The following is a 17,488-nucleotide window of genomic DNA, read 5'->3' as shown; positions in this document are numbered from 1 at the left end:
GGGTGTCAGCTTCAACAACATTACTGGGGAGTTGATTCCAGACCCTCACAATTCTCTGTGTAAAAAAGTGTCTCCTATTTTCTGTTCTGAATGCCCCTTTTTCTAAACTCCATTTGTGACCCCTGGTCCTTGTTTCTTTTTTCAGGCTGAAAAAGTCCCTTGCGTCGACACTGTCAATACCTTTTAGAATTTTGAATGCTTGAATTAGGTCGCCACGTAGTCTTCTTTGTTCAAGACTGAACAGATTCAATTCTTTTAGCCTGTCTGCATATGACATGCCTTTTAAGCCCGGAATAATTCTGGTCGCTCTTCTTTGCACTCTTTCTAGAGCAGCAATATCTTTTTTATAGCGAGGTGACCAGAACTGCACACAATATTCAAGATGAGGTCTTACAAGTGCATTGTACAGTTTTAACATTACTTCCCTTGATTTAAATTCAACACTTTTCACAATGTATCCGAGTATCTTGTTAGCCTTTTTTATAGCTTCCCCACATTGCCTAGATGAAGACATTTCTGAGTCAACAAAAACTCCTAGGTCTTTTTCATAGATTCCTTCTCCAATTTCAATATCTCCCATATGATATTTATAATGTACATTTTTATTTCCTGCGTGCAGTACCTTACACTTTTCTCTATTAAATGTCATTTGCCATGTGTCTGCCCAGTTCTGAATCTTGTCTAGATCATTTTGAATGACCTTTGCTGCTGCAACAGTGTTTGCCACTCCTCCTACTTTTGTGTCATCTGCAAATTTAACAAGTTTGCTTACTATACCAGAATCTAAATCATTAATGTAGATTAGGAATAGCAGAGGACCTAATACTGATCCCTGTGGTACACCGCTGGTTACCACACTCCATTCTGAGGTTTTTCCTCTAATCAGTACTTTCTGTTTTCTACATGTTAACCACTCCCTAATCCATGTACATGTGTTTCCTTGAATCCCAACTGCGTTCAGTTTGAGAATTAATCTTTTGTGCGGGACTTTGTCAAAAGCTTTCTGGAAATCTAAATAAACCATGTCATATGCTTTGCAATTATCCATTATCGATGTTGCATCCTCAAAAAAATCAAGCAAGTTAGTTAGGCACGATCTCCCTTTCCTAAAACCATGTTGACTGTCTCCCAGGACCCTGTTACCATATAGGTAATTTTCCATTTTGGATCTTATTATAGTTTCCCTAAGTTTGCATATAATAGAAGTCAGGCTTACTGGTCTGTAGTTACCTGGTTCAGTTTTGTTTCCCTTTTTGTGGATCGGTATTACGTTTGCAATTTTCCAGTCTGTCGGTACCACCCCTGTGTCAAGAGACTGCTGCATGATCTTGGTTAGCGGTTTGTAAATTACTTCTTTCATTTCTTTGAGTACTACTGGGAGGATCTCATCCGGCCCAGGGGATTTGTTTATTTTAAGAGCTCCTAGTCCCTTTAACACTTCTGCCTCAGTTATGCTAAAGTTATTTAAAACTGGATAGGAACTGGATGACATGTGGGGCATGTTGTCAGTATCTTCCTTTGTAAAAACTTGTGAAAAGTAATCATTTAACATATTTGCTATTTTTTTTTCTTCCTCTACGATTTTGCCATTTGTATCTCTTAAACATTTAATCTCCTCTTTGAATGTTCTCTTGCTGTTGTAATATTGGAAAAACATTTTGGAATTGGTTTTAGCTCCCTTAGCAATGTTCATTTCTATTTCTCTCTTGGCCTTTCTAACTTCCTTTTTGACTTGCATTTGCAGTTCTGTGTACTCTTTCTGTGTACTTTCTTTTTGGTCCTTTTTTAATGCTCTGTAAAGTGCCTTTTTTCGCTGAATATTTTTTTTAATTGATCTATTAAACCATTTTGGTTTATAAATAAACATTTCTATTTGTATCGTGAACTTTGTTGTCTGTCTTCTGTTTTGTAATCATATCACCTCTACACCTGCACACTGCAAAGCACTTTGCCATATGTGGTGTCAGTGTGGGATGGGTCATGCTTCACTGTCGGTGCTGGACAGCAGACAGGAGACCAAGGAGAGGAGAGGTACACTGCTCTAATCGAGAGGGTCGATATCGCGATGCTACCCAATGCATCGCCAGGATATGTGACAACAGCCCAAAAGGCGTGGGCACCAAAGATGACGGCAGCCGATGATCTGGAGGCATACCTGGTCTCGTTTGAGCGGTTGGCTACCATTGCGTCCTAGCCAGCTAGGGTCCTGTCTGATCGGGGCGGCCCAGGCAGCCTACATGTGATCTTGTGTGTATGTGTTTATTCTTACAAATTGTGTTTATTCTTTCAGGACTGTAACCCGTTTTGGAACAGTGCAGTACACATTGCTGTGTATTGCCTGGAATTATTCTTTGCGGTCACTAGACCGGGATTAAAATTAAACATTTCTATTTGGATTGTGAACTTTATTGTCTGTCTTCTATTTCATAATCACATTACCTGTACACCTATGCACTGCAAACCACTTTGCCACAGCCCACCCCTGGCCCCAATTAGTTCATTTCAGACTTTTGGAATAAAAATTACAATGAATAAAACTGACATGTTATTCCTAATTTAACATTCCATTTTAACTCTGATTCTGCTTTTTTGGTGAATAGCCCTGTAGCTTGGCGATTTTCCACCATTCTGTGTTAAATCTGCAGTTAGAATAGTGTTCACTGTATTTTTATAATAAATATGGACCTTATTTCCATTCCAGGTTATTTATATGCCCCAAAGTTCCACCACCTCTTCTACGTTCTGTTTTATCTCAATGAAAAGCTAAATAAAATGTTTAAATCAACATTTGTTTAAATATTGTTTTTGTTATACTTAAGTTCATTTAAGCATTATTTTACATTAGTGTGTATTCAGAACATTCCTTAACTAGTTACTTTAACTTTCTAAGAACTAAATTAGTCTTATATATTGATACAGTACTTCCAAATGATCAATGAGCATTTAATTTGAGAAAGTCGCATATCTACATTTTACGTTTTTTCTAAAAAAAATCTTAACTGAAAAGACTTTTTAATTTTTCTTTACATAAGACAAATTGTGACATTGACAATACATTATCTATTTTTAACTAAGCATTCGATTGACATATTGTACTTATTTTGACATTGGCGTCAAATCAGCTTCAAATATTAAAACTAAAAACTTTACTGAATACAATTATTCATTATAAGCTGCTTGATGAGATTTTGGGATCAATAAGCTACTAACAACCAAACGAGCAAGATGGGCCGAATGGCCTCCTCTCGTTTGTAAACTTTCTTATGTTCTTATGTTCTTACTCTGGCTTCAAATACTACAGGCTACATACATTCACTTTCCTAACCTATGCCCCGCCTTCGCGTATGTTTCTGTTTTGTGGAATTCCCTGCTTCTCTGCTCAGGTACCTCTTTGATCACGTGATTACGGTGAGAAAATTAAACAAGACAGCCAAAGCGAAACTAGACTGAAAAGTCGTTTTACTTCCTCTAGTAGTACTACAGGCAGTACTGATCGGAAAACAAAGAAATATGCAACTAGGAAGTGACTCCTATCAGTTAACATACACGAAGGAACATTTAGAAGCAGATCTCAAGACGTTTGCTTTCATGACTTTATTAGTTATTTCGGGGCATCATCAAAGAAGTATTTGATTTGCGGAGTTCGCATCATGTTGGCAGTGATGAAGGTGTTGGGTCTTGGGCTTTGGCTTTACTCGCCGATACATGCCTTTTTTGAGAAAGAACCATTTGCTGTTGTAAACGCGGATCTAATACATGTTGCGCGAACAGTGAGCGATGCTTTTTTATCAGTGGCTATAGATACCAACTTGGTCACTGAAGAGAAGTACATCAACCTTTTGGGGTAAGTGTGTGTGTGTGTGTGTGTGTGTGTGTGTGTGTGGGGGGGGGGGGGGGGGGGTTGGGAGCGAAGTTAATTAATTGAAACATAAAATAAAAAACCAAATTTTATCTTAATGGATTTAAAAAGTGACATAGTACTGCTATTGTATATTGTGAAGTTTTAAAATTGCGCAGGCTGTGTTTACCTATTGTGCTTGAGCTTTAAACTACGATTTTATTATTTTAAATAACATTTTTAACATGTTGCAGTAATCTTTTAAAAACACTTAGCTGTTCGTATTTTTTAAATACTATTTTATTACCTTTTTATTATGCAACTGCCTAAATAATTACGACATGTCTTGAATTTGCTAGCAAAGATCAACTGGATATCAAATGCCCAAGAAAGCCATTAACAGCGGTCTCTAGAGGACACTGATATAGGCTGTCACTACCAGCTCGTCAGAGACAGCCACACACATCAGTTTGCAACAAACCCAGTTAAAAGCAGCACTACACATACAGCTTTTTGCATATTTACCAAGGAAATGTAAACAAAAACGTGATTTACTTGCAATAGCCTCAAACAAGGAAGGATTCTGTGTGGTCCGGTGGTTAAAAAAAAAGGGCTTGTAACCAGGAGGAGGGCCCGGTTCAAATCAAGGCTCACTCCCTGACTCACAGACCTCGAGCAAGTCACTGAACCTCCTTGTGCTCCTTCTTGCAGTTGAGACGTTGTTGTAAGTGACTCTATAGCTGATGCTTAGTTCACACACCCTAGTCTCTGTAAGTAGTCTTGGATAAAGGCATCTGCTAAATAAACAAATAATTAAGCAATTACAATTTAAATTAGAGGACATTAAGAAAATTAGTCTTCAAAACAGTTAACATATTACAGGGGTTAGCTGAGAACATCCGCAAGAATTTAACTGCTCATCAGGATTATAGTTAAACACCTCGACATAGGACCCAGTCATAGGATGATCACTTATGCTACTAAGTCTCCTTTCATCTCTGTATACTATGAATCTGTATACTTTAACATACATTGTTAGGGTTTGCTTGCCGATCAATTGCTCTGTACACGTTAATAACCCATTCTCTCATCTCTCGATAACTGCCCAGGTGCACACTGTACAGTACAAAACTTCTAATTCACAACTGATTTTGTAGCTCAGTAATGCAAGGCTTTCTCAGTGTTATAATCAAAGTTTAATAAAACCTTTTTTTTTCTTAACATCATTTATAAATGATTGTATCATAAAGATATCATACCAAGGAAACCAGCGCATAAATGAAGTCTGAAATAATTAACACACGTTGTACTTGACAGAAGAATGTTTCTCTCAATTCATCAATAGATTATTTAATAGAGTACCAGGTTTATTCTGCTCTCAGGTTTATTTTACTGTAACAGGGTGTATTTTACTTTTGTCTTTCAGCTAATTCAAAATGAAAGAATATTCAAACATGAAAATAACATAGCTGTCCCAATCACCCTCTTGCCACAGATTCTCAATAATGTTTTATATAGAATGTTATCTATTTGATTCACCTGTACTAGCTCGCAGAAGCTGAGGACACTAGCAAAAGGCCTAGCTCCTGGGTACTTGAGATTTGGTGGAACAAAAGCAGACTTCATGCTCTTCCACACTAAGGAAGTGTCAACAAGACAAGAGGCTTTCAGCAAACAGTTTGGAATTAAACCAGGTAATGCCATCTTCATTTGCTCTTCTTACAGTTCTGTGTCTGTTAAACTGTACACCCCTCCTCTTTCAAATACATACACTGACTATTCCAAAAAAAGGACATTGTAAATGAAATGAGAAAATCCCTAGTGTGCAAATTTATGTGGTCACATGACTATACCTCTGTAGGCTGCTTGTGAGTTGTGTGCAATGATTTTTAACATGAGCATGATGGGGGGGGGTATGGGTCCTGTGCATTCAGCTTGTCCCATAATGCACTTTGTGAAAGCAGAACATTAAAAAAAAAAAATCTTCCATAATTTACTATATAAGTAGTCAAAAGGTAGGTATTAAAACCCAGTGTATACTCACATTCAACAAGAGCTTTCCATTCCCATTATATTCTTCAAATAGGAAACAATGTGCGGTCTGGAGGGACCTAATTACTTCCATCCACATTATTGTGTTGGTATGGTACAACAGCTTTACCAGAGCCCTCAAGAACAAATTAAAGCACTTTGCCGACTTGTCATGTGAGCTGCCCTTGGCAACACCCCATTTACAGTGTTATGTCATAGACAATTGAATATGCTGTGTGTAGGATGTCTCTTCTTGTGGGACAGATGTTATATAATGCAGCGCAGGCAAGAGAACTGCAAAGCTGAGCTGCTCAAACTGTCTCACCCTACTCGCAATGTATTAAATTACCTTACGAACATATTCGATTATTATAAATCACAAAAGATTATACTCAATTGCTGTTAGACTTTTTTTTTTATTATTGTCGTTTTTGTAATTGTGCCAGAGTGTTGTATTTTTATACAGGATAAAATGTACTGGAATTTTGCCAGATGCATAACTTTGGTTAATTTATTATATCTGATTTATAATGTTTTATCCACCCATGTAGGCTGTGCACATGCATCACAGCTATATACAAACTTTTGCCTCATGCCCTATTAATGGTACTGTCAAACTAATATTTATAGTGTCTGTTCCTTGCAGGTGTTTGTGACAGAAGGCCCATTTCTCCTGAGACAGAGGAATATTTGAAGTCAGAGTGGGTATTGCAGGAGGAACTTATCCTTACAGAGGAACATCAAAATCATTATTCCAAGATAAATATTTCAGGTAGTTTTATTTACCTTATACCCCAAGGTGTCCAACAGCTTAGTGTAGTTATGCAAAGGTCATATGAAGGTATAATGGTTTTAGTTTATATCAATATGACAATAGATAATTATGGATGTTATTTAGAATCACCAATGCAATATTAAAATTGTCTTTAGTGGACTTGTAATTCTCTCTGCAAAATAATACATATTTAAATATGATGATATTAACTTGTATATATAAAAAATGTAGTTGTTTATTAAAAAGGACATCTGTTCATGTAATTGTTCTTTAAGAAAGGAATATGGACACAGGGTAATAGGGTAATGTTAAAGCACTGTCCCACGTGACCTCAAAACAAACATGGAGTGAGACCAACACCCAACTGATATATTCACTCAGTCCTAGTCCAGCCCATGACACCCTTATACATGCTGTACAAGATCTATGCAGTTTCAAGGCAGACTGAACAGCAACACACTGCACTATAGTCCATGATGCAATGCATGTAACAATTGGAAAGTAATGTTAGTTCCAAACCACCTATGTTCTTAGGAGGAAACAGCACGATAGAAAGACAGAGTACAAGAGGTCATCAATGATACATTTCGTAAAGGATTATCACAAGCAAGAGGAAGCTTGTACTGTGTAACCCACACCAGAATTGCCATTGCTGAGCCAAGGAAGATCACCTCTTCAGTTAGACATCCAGATGTTGCAGGCCTGAGGAGGGTTTTTTTTATTCGTCCAAAACACTCTTGAGCCCAGGGGCAGCAGTTCCATTTGATATTACCATAAACAAAATAATTTGTCAAATTCCTTTATCCTTTTAGTTTTAAATGTGAAAGCCAAATAAAACACTGGCGTATCTTTCCATATCTTCTTAAGGTGTCTTTACTGCTTACATTTAGTTTTCTAACTGATAGTAATTTGAAGAGGTCAGTCTGTTTTTATGAAATGTTCTGAAACAGAGCCAATATTTCCAATGTTATAACCACCTGCATTAAAAGTATAACTGCCCCCTCCCTCTCTCTACAGGAATCCACTTTTTCTTCTGATAATTAATTATCTATTACATCTTGGTGGTCAGGCAAGAGAAAAAAAGAAACAGGAGCTAATAAATTAGTTTTATAGAAGCGAATACAAATAAATGAACACAGGGAAAAAAAAAAAATATATTAAACAGGTAATGACTAGTTGCAGCTCTCCTGCAACTTCAGATATTTTAGAGCACTAACAAACACCAGCCTCTTCTGCACCTTCAATAGCTTCTCATTTTATTCACAGCCAGTGCAGGAAATTGATTAACTAAACAATTAAATAATTTACTTAAATTACCATACGGCTGAGTTAACCTGCCCAATAAAGTTGCTTGCACTTGCTGAACTATCCAGAGTTAGGATGATAGTTTAGTCCTGGATCTTCATATACAGACTGCAAGTGAGCCCTTTCCCTGCAACATAAAACTGCAAATTAATGAAAATGCCTTGCCTTCTTACCTTGTCACAAGCTTATATACATGTACTGTATATGTAATATTTGTATTAACTTAACAGGGTCTACCATGGATATGTTGTACAATTTTGCCAATTGTTCTGGGTTTCATCTTATCTTCGGCTTGAATGCCTTACTGAGAACTAAAACCAATACCTGGAACAGCTCCAATGCTGAAGAACTCCTCAACTATTGCCAGTCAAGGAACTACAGCATGTCATGGGAACTCGGGAATGGTATGGAGCGTCTTACTTTGATACTGGCACTTTGAGATTCAACTGATACAGTTTTAGTTTTATTTTTCACCTTACAGGAAATGCTTCCTGTGTTTCCGTTTCCTTGTAGCTGCTTTTAAAAAGCTACCAAACAACAAAAACTATGATAGCTGTTTACATTTTAATTGTGGCTGCACTATCATAAAGAGGCTTTTAAAAACATCAAGTTACAAAATAACCACAGTGATAATGATGCAGAGTGCATCTATAAGGAGAGTTTAATAATGAAGACTGAATTCTTGGGTAGGTAGGAAGAGAATGTCTAATTTATGTTTTCTGCAGGAACATTAAAAATAAAATATTGAAACCAGGTTAATTGCATATTGGAATGAACTGAAATTTTCACAGGTTTAAAACATTTTCATGGTGGGGTATCAGGTTTATGCATTTACTTGTAAAGGTATAATTAAAAAACAGTACTGATTTAGCCACCTTTAGATAACTTTTTGGGTTATTTTGATGATATACTGTAATGTCTGTCAACTTAAATGTGTAATACCCAAAGCCTTATAAACATAAGTGTTTACTTAATTTTCTAGAGCCTAATAGTTTTATGAAGAAATCTGGAATCAGAATTGATGGCAACCAGTTGGGAAAGGATTTCGTTCACCTCCGTGAAATCCTGAGGAGATACAAAAACTTCCAAGATTCTGGATTGTACGGACCTGATGTGGGACAGCCTCGAGACCACGCAGAGAATCTGCTGGAGGGGTAACACTTGCAGAACCCCCATAATGCGCCTGTTAATCGTGTTTAGCTGCCGTAAAGTCAGATTATAGCGGCCGCTGAAAACGTATGTAAAGAATGGTGTTCGGCACCCGCTATAAAATTTGCACTTTGCCATCATTAATCCATTAAAATTATATTGAAATGCATTCAACATTATAACAAGGTGCAGATCATTATAGATGCGAGTAATTAAGAGTTGTATAAAAGCACACATCTGCAGAGACCTGCCATTGGCTTCAGGATGGCTGCTGTGGTACACTTCCTGATGCAGCGACATTTGGCTTTTGTTGAGGAGAAGGGAAAGACGAAGACCCTCCATATTCAATCCCAGGTTCACTTTGTTTGGAATGCGATGCCAAAATATTATCGTCTCGGTCCGCAGGTCATCCTAGACCTAATAGCTGAGTTGAGAGATCAGCATCAATGTAGGGACCCCACATTAAAGCTTCCAGCTTCTCAACTGTTGTCAAGGAAACCTTGTACACAGTCAGTGGCCACAGCAGTCTTGACAGTAGACCAAACTGAAAGCACCAGATTTTCAGTTTGCCTGGTAAAGCGCTGCTGTCTATGCTCTTCAACCCTTCCACTGCTTGCTGTCTAACTTCTCCCACACAAACTGTGTCCTTTAGATCCCTGTCATACCATCTCCCTAGACTTTTCACTGGCTTCTCGGACACTGTTGGTATTGCCTCACCATTAATGTAGAACCTATTATCTACTACTTTGCCTTTAGTTATAGAGATGCTCCTTGATTTAGTGGGCTTGAATTGCATTCGTGCCCATTCAGTGTTATTGGTTAATTTGCCCAGTAACCAATTAGTGCAGGCTACAGTTGTAGTCATTGTTGTCATGCCATCCATATATGCTCGAATTGGCTTAGTCGCATTCCAGAAGCCAAGTGCTGTCCTCCCACTACCCATTTTGATGACCTAATAATTACTTCCATTGCCATGGTAAAAGTGGAGAAATGGTACATCCTGCCATTATTCTAACTTCTAGGCATTGCCATGTAGTGCTGAATTTTGAAGTTGAAAAACTAAATTGCAAATCTCCAAAGTAGGCTTTCACAAAATGTATTCTTATCATCAGTATGATGAAAAAATCAAATGCTGCCCAAAGAAGTTCATGTGACACTGAACCATATGCATTAGCCAAATCCAGGAATGTCAAATGGAGCTCCTTCCTCTCCTTTTTTGCTGATTGAATTTGTTGCCAGATTACGCTGATGTGTTCTAAGCATCCTGGAAAACCTGGAATGCCTGCTTTTTGTACTGAAGTGTCAATGAAGCAGTGCGTTAATAGATAGGTTGACAATCTCTGCGCAATAATGCTGAAGAAAATCTTGTGTTCTGCGTTTAATAGGAAAATAGGACGAAACTGACCTATGCTTGTAGAATCCTTTTCTTTTGGTATAAAGACTCCATCTGCTCGGCGCCATGCTCTTGGTATAACCTGTTTTTCCCATGCCACTTTCATCAATTTCCCAATGATTCGTAGAACTCCAGAAGCACTCTTGTACACTCTGTATGGAACTCCATTAGGCCCTGGAGATGATGATGCCTTTGCTTTTTTCACAGCTTGCTCTACTTCTTTCCACTTAGGTGCACAGTCCTCCATTTGGTATTCGGGTGGATTAATAGGTGGGATGTCTGAAGGAATGGACATAGGCTCCTGCCTTTTTTAATCTGTATCTGTTTCCTTCAAATATCTTTCCAGCTCAAACGTAGATGATTTTAGTGTGCCATTTTTCTCGCTGGTGAATATCTTCTTTACAAATTTGAATGGATCTTTATAAAAGTTAGTTCTCGCACGCTCTTTCTTTTTGTAGCATTTCCGTAGGCGCTTAACTCTGCACAATGTTGCAAGCTTATCTTTTATGACCCTTTGTAACACATGGAGTCCCTCCTTCTGACTTTGTTCTGCTTTTTTCCATTGCTTCCTCAACTGTCTCCTTTCTCTAACTAAGCGTTCAATCTCCTGCTGCCATCTAGACTTTCCAGGAATAGTTTGTACTTTTTCCTTCCTGTTTTCAATTCCAAACCTCTCGCTTCCATATGCGTAGATGATGTCCCCAAATTTAACCAGCTTCTTTTCAACTGTTCCATTTAACCTTTCCAAAGTAAAACAGAGATCTGTGTTTACTGTGTCCCACACAGTTTTCTCACAAACTCTTGGCCATTTAACTCCAAGCTTGAGACCATTGAGGCTCTTTTCTCTCTTACGCTGGTTCCTCTGACCGGGTTCGCAAGGATCATTAGGTTCATCACTAGTTGTATCCACGCAAGTCCTCCTCACGTCTATGACAGGGGTGCTGATATCCTGCAAACTGGTTTGCTTCCTTTCGCTAGATTTCATTCGACTGACTTGACTGACTTCGTAAGAAGTACTGATCAATGCAAGGCCCTTGTCCCTTCTCCCTCAAGCATATAATTCTCCCTTGATGAATCTTCAAACCCCTGACCGTTGTCACCTTGCTCCAGCCGCAGACACAAACCTGGAGTTCCATTTCTTTGCTAACTGCAGATCTTGAACTAGTCTTTTGTGAAGTACTCTCCATTCTCATATCCATTTCCGTTCCTAAATCTTTAACTGTGTTTTCCCAACGTTGAGTCACTTTCCGCCCCCGCTCTCTATTTTTCTCTTTAATTTCTTAGAAGCCTTGGGTGGGTGTCTCCAGCATCCTGTTTACCTTTGAAAACAAAGAGCTGGATACTGCCGACCAGGGTAGCCAACCCTTGCCAGCCCCAATGGGGTCTCTCCATGCTGTCACGAGGTCTTTCCCTTGTTGCCAGCTGCACTATTCACAGCAGTCACTGGATGTATCCAGAGCTTCATGATTTCCATTACATGAGAGTAAATGTTGAACTTCATGCTGATTTGAAAATGTAAATGACAAAAATGAAAAATTTACTGCCATTAAATATAAAAAATGCCCCAGAATTTTCTGGAACATTATTAATTTGTTCTTTAGCTGATGCTTTTATTACAGAGACTGGGGGTAAATTGTGCAACAGCTGCTGCTGCAAAGTCACTTACAATAGGACCTCTGTTTTTATGTTTCATCTGAAGGACAGAGCACCAGGAGGTTAAATGACTTGCTCTGGGTCACACACAGTGAATCATTGGCTGAGCTGGGATTTGAACTGGGAACTACCTGGTATCAAACCCTTTTCTTTAACCACTGTACCACTGTACCACCGAGCATTGGTATGTTACAAACCATGTGCTTACAACCACCTGTATTCACCTAGAACAGTGCAGCAGTAGTACTGATATTACTCATGTTAAATAGCTTGTGTTTTTTTACAGGTTTCTAGAGATGGGTGGGGAAGTCATAGATGCTTGCACCTGGCACCAGTAAGTGCATCATGAAATTAGATACTAATGTGATAGTCAAAAAAAGAAAGGTAACAGTGCTCTATGCTCTGCAGAAGCTACAATCAGCAACTAACTCCCATACACCTTATAAATCAACACAAGTCGTCATGTCACCAAAACCATATTTCTGCCTGTAATCTATTTCTTGTAAACGACTGTAGAAACTTGATTATAAAAACTTATGTTTTTTACAACAAACCTTAATAAATGGCCCAAAAATGGCCCATCAGTCACTTGCATCAGGTAGTTTTATGTCAACAACTTTCCTTTGATTAGTTCAGAGTAACTGAATGAAACAACTGTCAAAGTTAACTAAACAGTCTACAGCAATGTATGTATCTGAGACCTTCAGGAAAGACATATTTTCTCTGTTGTGAGAAAACTGGGCAAAGTGTGCTTGTACTGAAGTAATATGTGCTATGGAGACAACAAACACCATATTCAATCCTCTATTATCCTAGTTACTATGTGAATGGAAGAGACACATCCCTGTCCGACTTCCTCAGTCCTGAGGTGCTGGATAGCCTTGCTACAAAAACCCAAGAAATCTTTCAGGTAACGTCACAAATAACCCAGAAGTTCATCATGTCATATTCGATAGTGCAATAACACAATTTTATTCATTTTATGGAATTATCTTTTAACTGAAAGGTGTTGAACGTTGTAGGTCATCAATGAGACGGTTCCTGGTAAAAAAGTCTGGCTGGGAGAAACAAGTTCTGCCTATGGAGGTGGAGCCCTTGGATTGTCGAACACATATGTTGCTGGCTTCATGTAAGTAAACTGTCTGCACTGAACTAGACTCTGTGGTAAGGTAAACATTTGTGTGATATGCTATTCTGGGTCTTGAATTGCAGTACTGTAAGCTACTGTATAGACTTCTACAAATCATGTTGAAGACATTAAAAAATGTTACAGAATTGTAAACTTGGTTGCTTTTCTGGAAGGAGAATCCAACCCTAACCAATACGTCATCAGCAAGCGCTTAAAAGGTCTGTGTGTTAATCTTGTCGTTTCTTTTTGTTTTGGCTGCTCAGTCAAACGCTGGGAAGCAGATTTCCTGTGGTTTCCCCCTAAAAAATAAAAAAAATATGTGAGTAGGGAATTATTCCTTACCTGAGTGCTGAGCAGTTCGTATTTAGTTCTCCGGGGTGCGTGGTCAGGTTAGAGAGGCTGGGCTCTCTCTCCCGGCGCAGTCATGCTCTGTGGGATGGGCCGTGTCTCAGCTGCTGATTTTCATTAAATTCAGTATTTGGGGGATAGGTGGCAGTGCCATTGTGGGGTGCGTTAATTATTTATTATTATTTTATCATGGTTTGGCAGCCTTGTCTTTTTGGGGGGAGGTGGCCCATAGCCGCTTCCTATCTGCAGCACTGTAATAACTGTTCATGTATTGCCAGCTGGCCTCGTGCAGGTAGCCGTCGGGCACCCACGGATGAGACCTCCGACCAAATTTATCTTTCACTCGGGCCATTTACGCCCTTTGCAATTCATAAATCATCTGCAATTGCAATCATCATCATTCATTCATTGCCATTCAATCATAGCGGATTCTCCGTGCTGAAATGACTATGTTACTTTATTCTCCAGTAAAGCCTATTTATCAAGCCATAGTGATGTTTGATAAAAGTACTTTCCCTCTCCACTTGCTGTGTTACATGAAATAAGACCCACTGGACTCCACTGGGCAGCATAAGCCGAACAAGAGGTGGGATATTTTAACTGTGACATGTATCACTGAATACCAAAAAGTCAGTCAATGATATAACTGTCATCACTTATATAAAAAGAGAAATGGAAATCTGTATAGAATTACTGGAAGGGTCTTAGAATTAGTGCCCGGAATTGGGCAAGCATGAAAATAAAACTCTGGTCTAAAGTATTTTCAAAAGTCACTCCAACGAACCAAATTTGTACAAAACTTGAATACCTAACCTATTTTTGTTGATGGTTTCCAGGTGGCTAGATAAACTGGGACTCTCAGCCAGACTGGGCATTGATGTGGTCATCAGGCAAGTTTTGGTTGGGGCCGGATCTTACCATTTAGTTGATTCCAATTTCGACCCATTGCCTGTGAGTAATGCATTTATAATACATGGTGAACAATAATTTTCCTATTACCTTCAATGTTTTACAGTCTTACTATACACAGTGGTGGTGCATGCTGAATAAGATTAGGTGGTGGCACAATACCTGTATATAATAAGATTGACCAGATACAGTATAATAAGGTTGATGATAAAACTGCTAACCTCAATTTTTGTGAACAAGCTCTACCACCAGTACATGAACACAACAAAACTCAGTGAATACCAAAACAAACAACAACGGCCTGCAGATTTTTTAAGTATTATCCACAGAAGAATGGTTAAAAGACTGAAATACCAAAAGGAGAAAATACAGTCTAAACTATTATTGGATATTGTTACAAAGGAGGTTGTGATGAATTTTGTATTTTATTATTTGGTAAGGTATTTATATCGCCCAAGGTAGTGAGACTTTCAATATCTCGGTCTCTATGATGGCGTGAGTCTGCTTTCATACACTGTGGATGTATGTAATCTAATTTTTCATGAGCTCTAACTTTGTGTTTTTAACCATGGCATGTATGTAATTGACATACTTGTTTTTACTTCTATTCCTGCATCTTCTTGGTAAACTCAAGGGGCAACACTGAAAACGTTATTAAATGTGTTTGAGATTTTTCTATGTTTCCAGTGATGTAATTACATCGCTCATAATTTATCTTCCCTTTAGGACTATTGGCTGTCTTTGCTATACAAGAAGCTGGTTGGCCCTAAGGTGCTTGCTGCTACAGCATTCACACATCTAGGAACAAAAAGCAAGCTTCACCGTGTCTACATGCACTGCACCAAGAGCAACAGGTAAGCTATGCATACTGAATGAGGAGATTGTTGCCTGATCAGCGTTTCTTTTATTAAACACTTTTTAAAACTGTATTAACTGTTAACAAGTATTTCAGTAACATGGTTAACATTTACAATTTCTTGATAATGGATGTTTACTATATTAGAATATGTCACACAGTTTCACTGACCCATGATACTCTCCAAGGGGGATAGGTGGCTGCACTTTACCTGGAAATAATAAATAAGCCATTTGATATTAACTAAGCATTACCTAACTACAGTAAAATAATGAAACGTATTTGTTTACATGTTAGAATGGTCAAATATTGAGTGACCAGTTTTTCAAATGTGATTGAGGTTAAGATTTTTGGGATGCAACTGCTGTGCTACTGCAAATGTGATAAGTTTAAAAAGAGCACAGCTAGTGTTCAAATATTCTAATTCCTCATAATATAATTGCCATGACTAGATGCAGTTATGGGGCTACAGTTTGGAAAATTATGTTAGGATACAATGACCCACACACAAAGTTCTTTATTACAGCCAAACCTCTGGGACAGGAGCTGTAACAGTGTTTGCCTTAAATCTGAGCAAGAAAACATCAACAATCCACCTACCTCCACTCTTGTCTGACAAAACAGTTGTCCTTTACCTGTTAGAGCCTGCTGGAGATGATGGCTTACATTCAAGGTATGTAGTAGACTACTGTTCTTATTTTACTGTCCAGTCATGTAGTCCAAATTATATTTATCGCTGTTTTTACAGCAACTTTTGTGGAGCGAGTAAGAGTTTTGAGTTGAGAGAAGTACAATGGACGTTACACTATGGTACGTGCTAGTCTTACTGGCTTGCCAAACAAGTTCGCTTCTCCACTGAAATGAATAGTCTGTGGTATAAAATCCCATGATAGTCAAAAGGCCTTTCAAATATGTATTCTGTTTAAGTTTAGCTGGTACACCAGATTCTTACCATTAGCTTGTCCCCCTGCACTTACAGTAAATGTATGAAATACCATATTTGTTCTGTGTGGTATTTCTTACAGATGTATTTTTAACATCCACTTGGGGCAGTGTTAGAAGGGGACATGTTATTGGTTACAATCTGGTGTACCAACAGAACTTAAAGAAAATACATGTTTAAGAGCCCATTTGAAGTTGTTAAGTGCCGATAAGTCCCCTGTTGGAAAATATAATCGAAAAATCAAGTGAGTAACATTGATTTATAGTAGTGCGAAACAAACCAATCATACCTCGGTCTAGATAAGAACTAATAACACAGACTGTGGTAGGGTAGCATCACAGCCAAGGCTGGTACTGGCATGAAGGAGATCCATAGACAGAAGCTGCAAGTTTTAAAGTGCTTTTGCACATTTAGGACAAAATAATAGAACAAACAAACAGCGGCATGGTGGCCAAAAACAAAAGGTTTAACAAAACCCGAGAAGCACTTTTCAATATACCTGATGGCTTCAGGCCGAGCAGCCACTTCCAATATAGACAGCATTACAACTCCCCTAAATACCCATGATAATTCTTCATTTACAGAGCAAGACACACCGTTACCAACATTAACTCACCATGAATTCTAAACTAACACCTGTGATCACACCGGTGGCTGGAGCCTAATTAAACTTTAAACCATTTATTCAATTTACATCTCCAGCCACATTCCTACAGGTTTTGACAGGTAGGAATTTAACCCCCACTCTGCTGCCCAATATTCCCCACAAAAACACACTTGCATGCACCAGCAGGGCTTTTACCCTGCCACATACCTCCCTTCATGTACACAGCACACATGGCCGCAATCCACCACCTCCCCACTAAAACACCAACCCCTTCCCCTTATGTCCATCCTTCTTCCTATAGATTCTTGTGGGCGGGAGGGGGGGGTCAGTCCACCTTCCGGTACCTCCTTAAAGGGGCTGTGACAGGGGACCCAAATGGGGTGGCAGGGGTGACTGGAGCCAGCGAAGCGACGTCCGTACCCCCAGGGGGAACCAAGCAGGGGACAGGGGGCACACCAGTCATATCTGCCAACAGCGCCGTGACGTCTGGGGTTTTTTAGGTCCCTGTTGGCACAGTATAAATTAGTTGACTGTAATATTTCAGACCTGTAC

General features: G+C 38.8%; 1 protein-coding gene across 1 annotated transcript in view; it reads left to right on the top strand.

The window, feature by feature from the left end:
* The first annotated feature begins 3,425 nt into the window (after nucleotides 1–3,425).
* hpse (heparanase) overlaps nucleotides 3,426–17,488 on the top strand; it is a 16,197-nt gene continuing 2,134 nt past the window's right edge. Inside the window, exons 1-11 of the mRNA XM_041234450.1 lie at nucleotides 3,426–3,844; nucleotides 5,387–5,532; nucleotides 6,516–6,641; nucleotides 8,180–8,353; nucleotides 8,932–9,103; nucleotides 12,431–12,478; nucleotides 12,961–13,054; nucleotides 13,167–13,273; nucleotides 14,458–14,572; nucleotides 15,257–15,384; nucleotides 15,913–16,059. Of these exons, the coding sequence (XP_041090384.1) occupies nucleotides 3,651–3,844; nucleotides 5,387–5,532; nucleotides 6,516–6,641; nucleotides 8,180–8,353; nucleotides 8,932–9,103; nucleotides 12,431–12,478; nucleotides 12,961–13,054; nucleotides 13,167–13,273; nucleotides 14,458–14,572; nucleotides 15,257–15,384; nucleotides 15,913–16,059 (1,451 nt within the window). The 5' untranslated portion in view covers nucleotides 3,426–3,650. The remainder of the gene's footprint in view (nucleotides 3,845–5,386; nucleotides 5,533–6,515; nucleotides 6,642–8,179; nucleotides 8,354–8,931; nucleotides 9,104–12,430; nucleotides 12,479–12,960; nucleotides 13,055–13,166; nucleotides 13,274–14,457; nucleotides 14,573–15,256; nucleotides 15,385–15,912; nucleotides 16,060–17,488) is intronic.

Source organism: Polyodon spathula, chromosome 2 (genome assembly GCF_017654505.1).
Source record: "Polyodon spathula isolate WHYD16114869_AA chromosome 2, ASM1765450v1, whole genome shotgun sequence".
Lineage (NCBI taxonomy): Eukaryota > Metazoa > Chordata > Actinopteri > Acipenseriformes > Polyodontidae > Polyodon > Polyodon spathula.
This window is presented reverse-complemented; position numbering and strand designations above follow the sequence as displayed.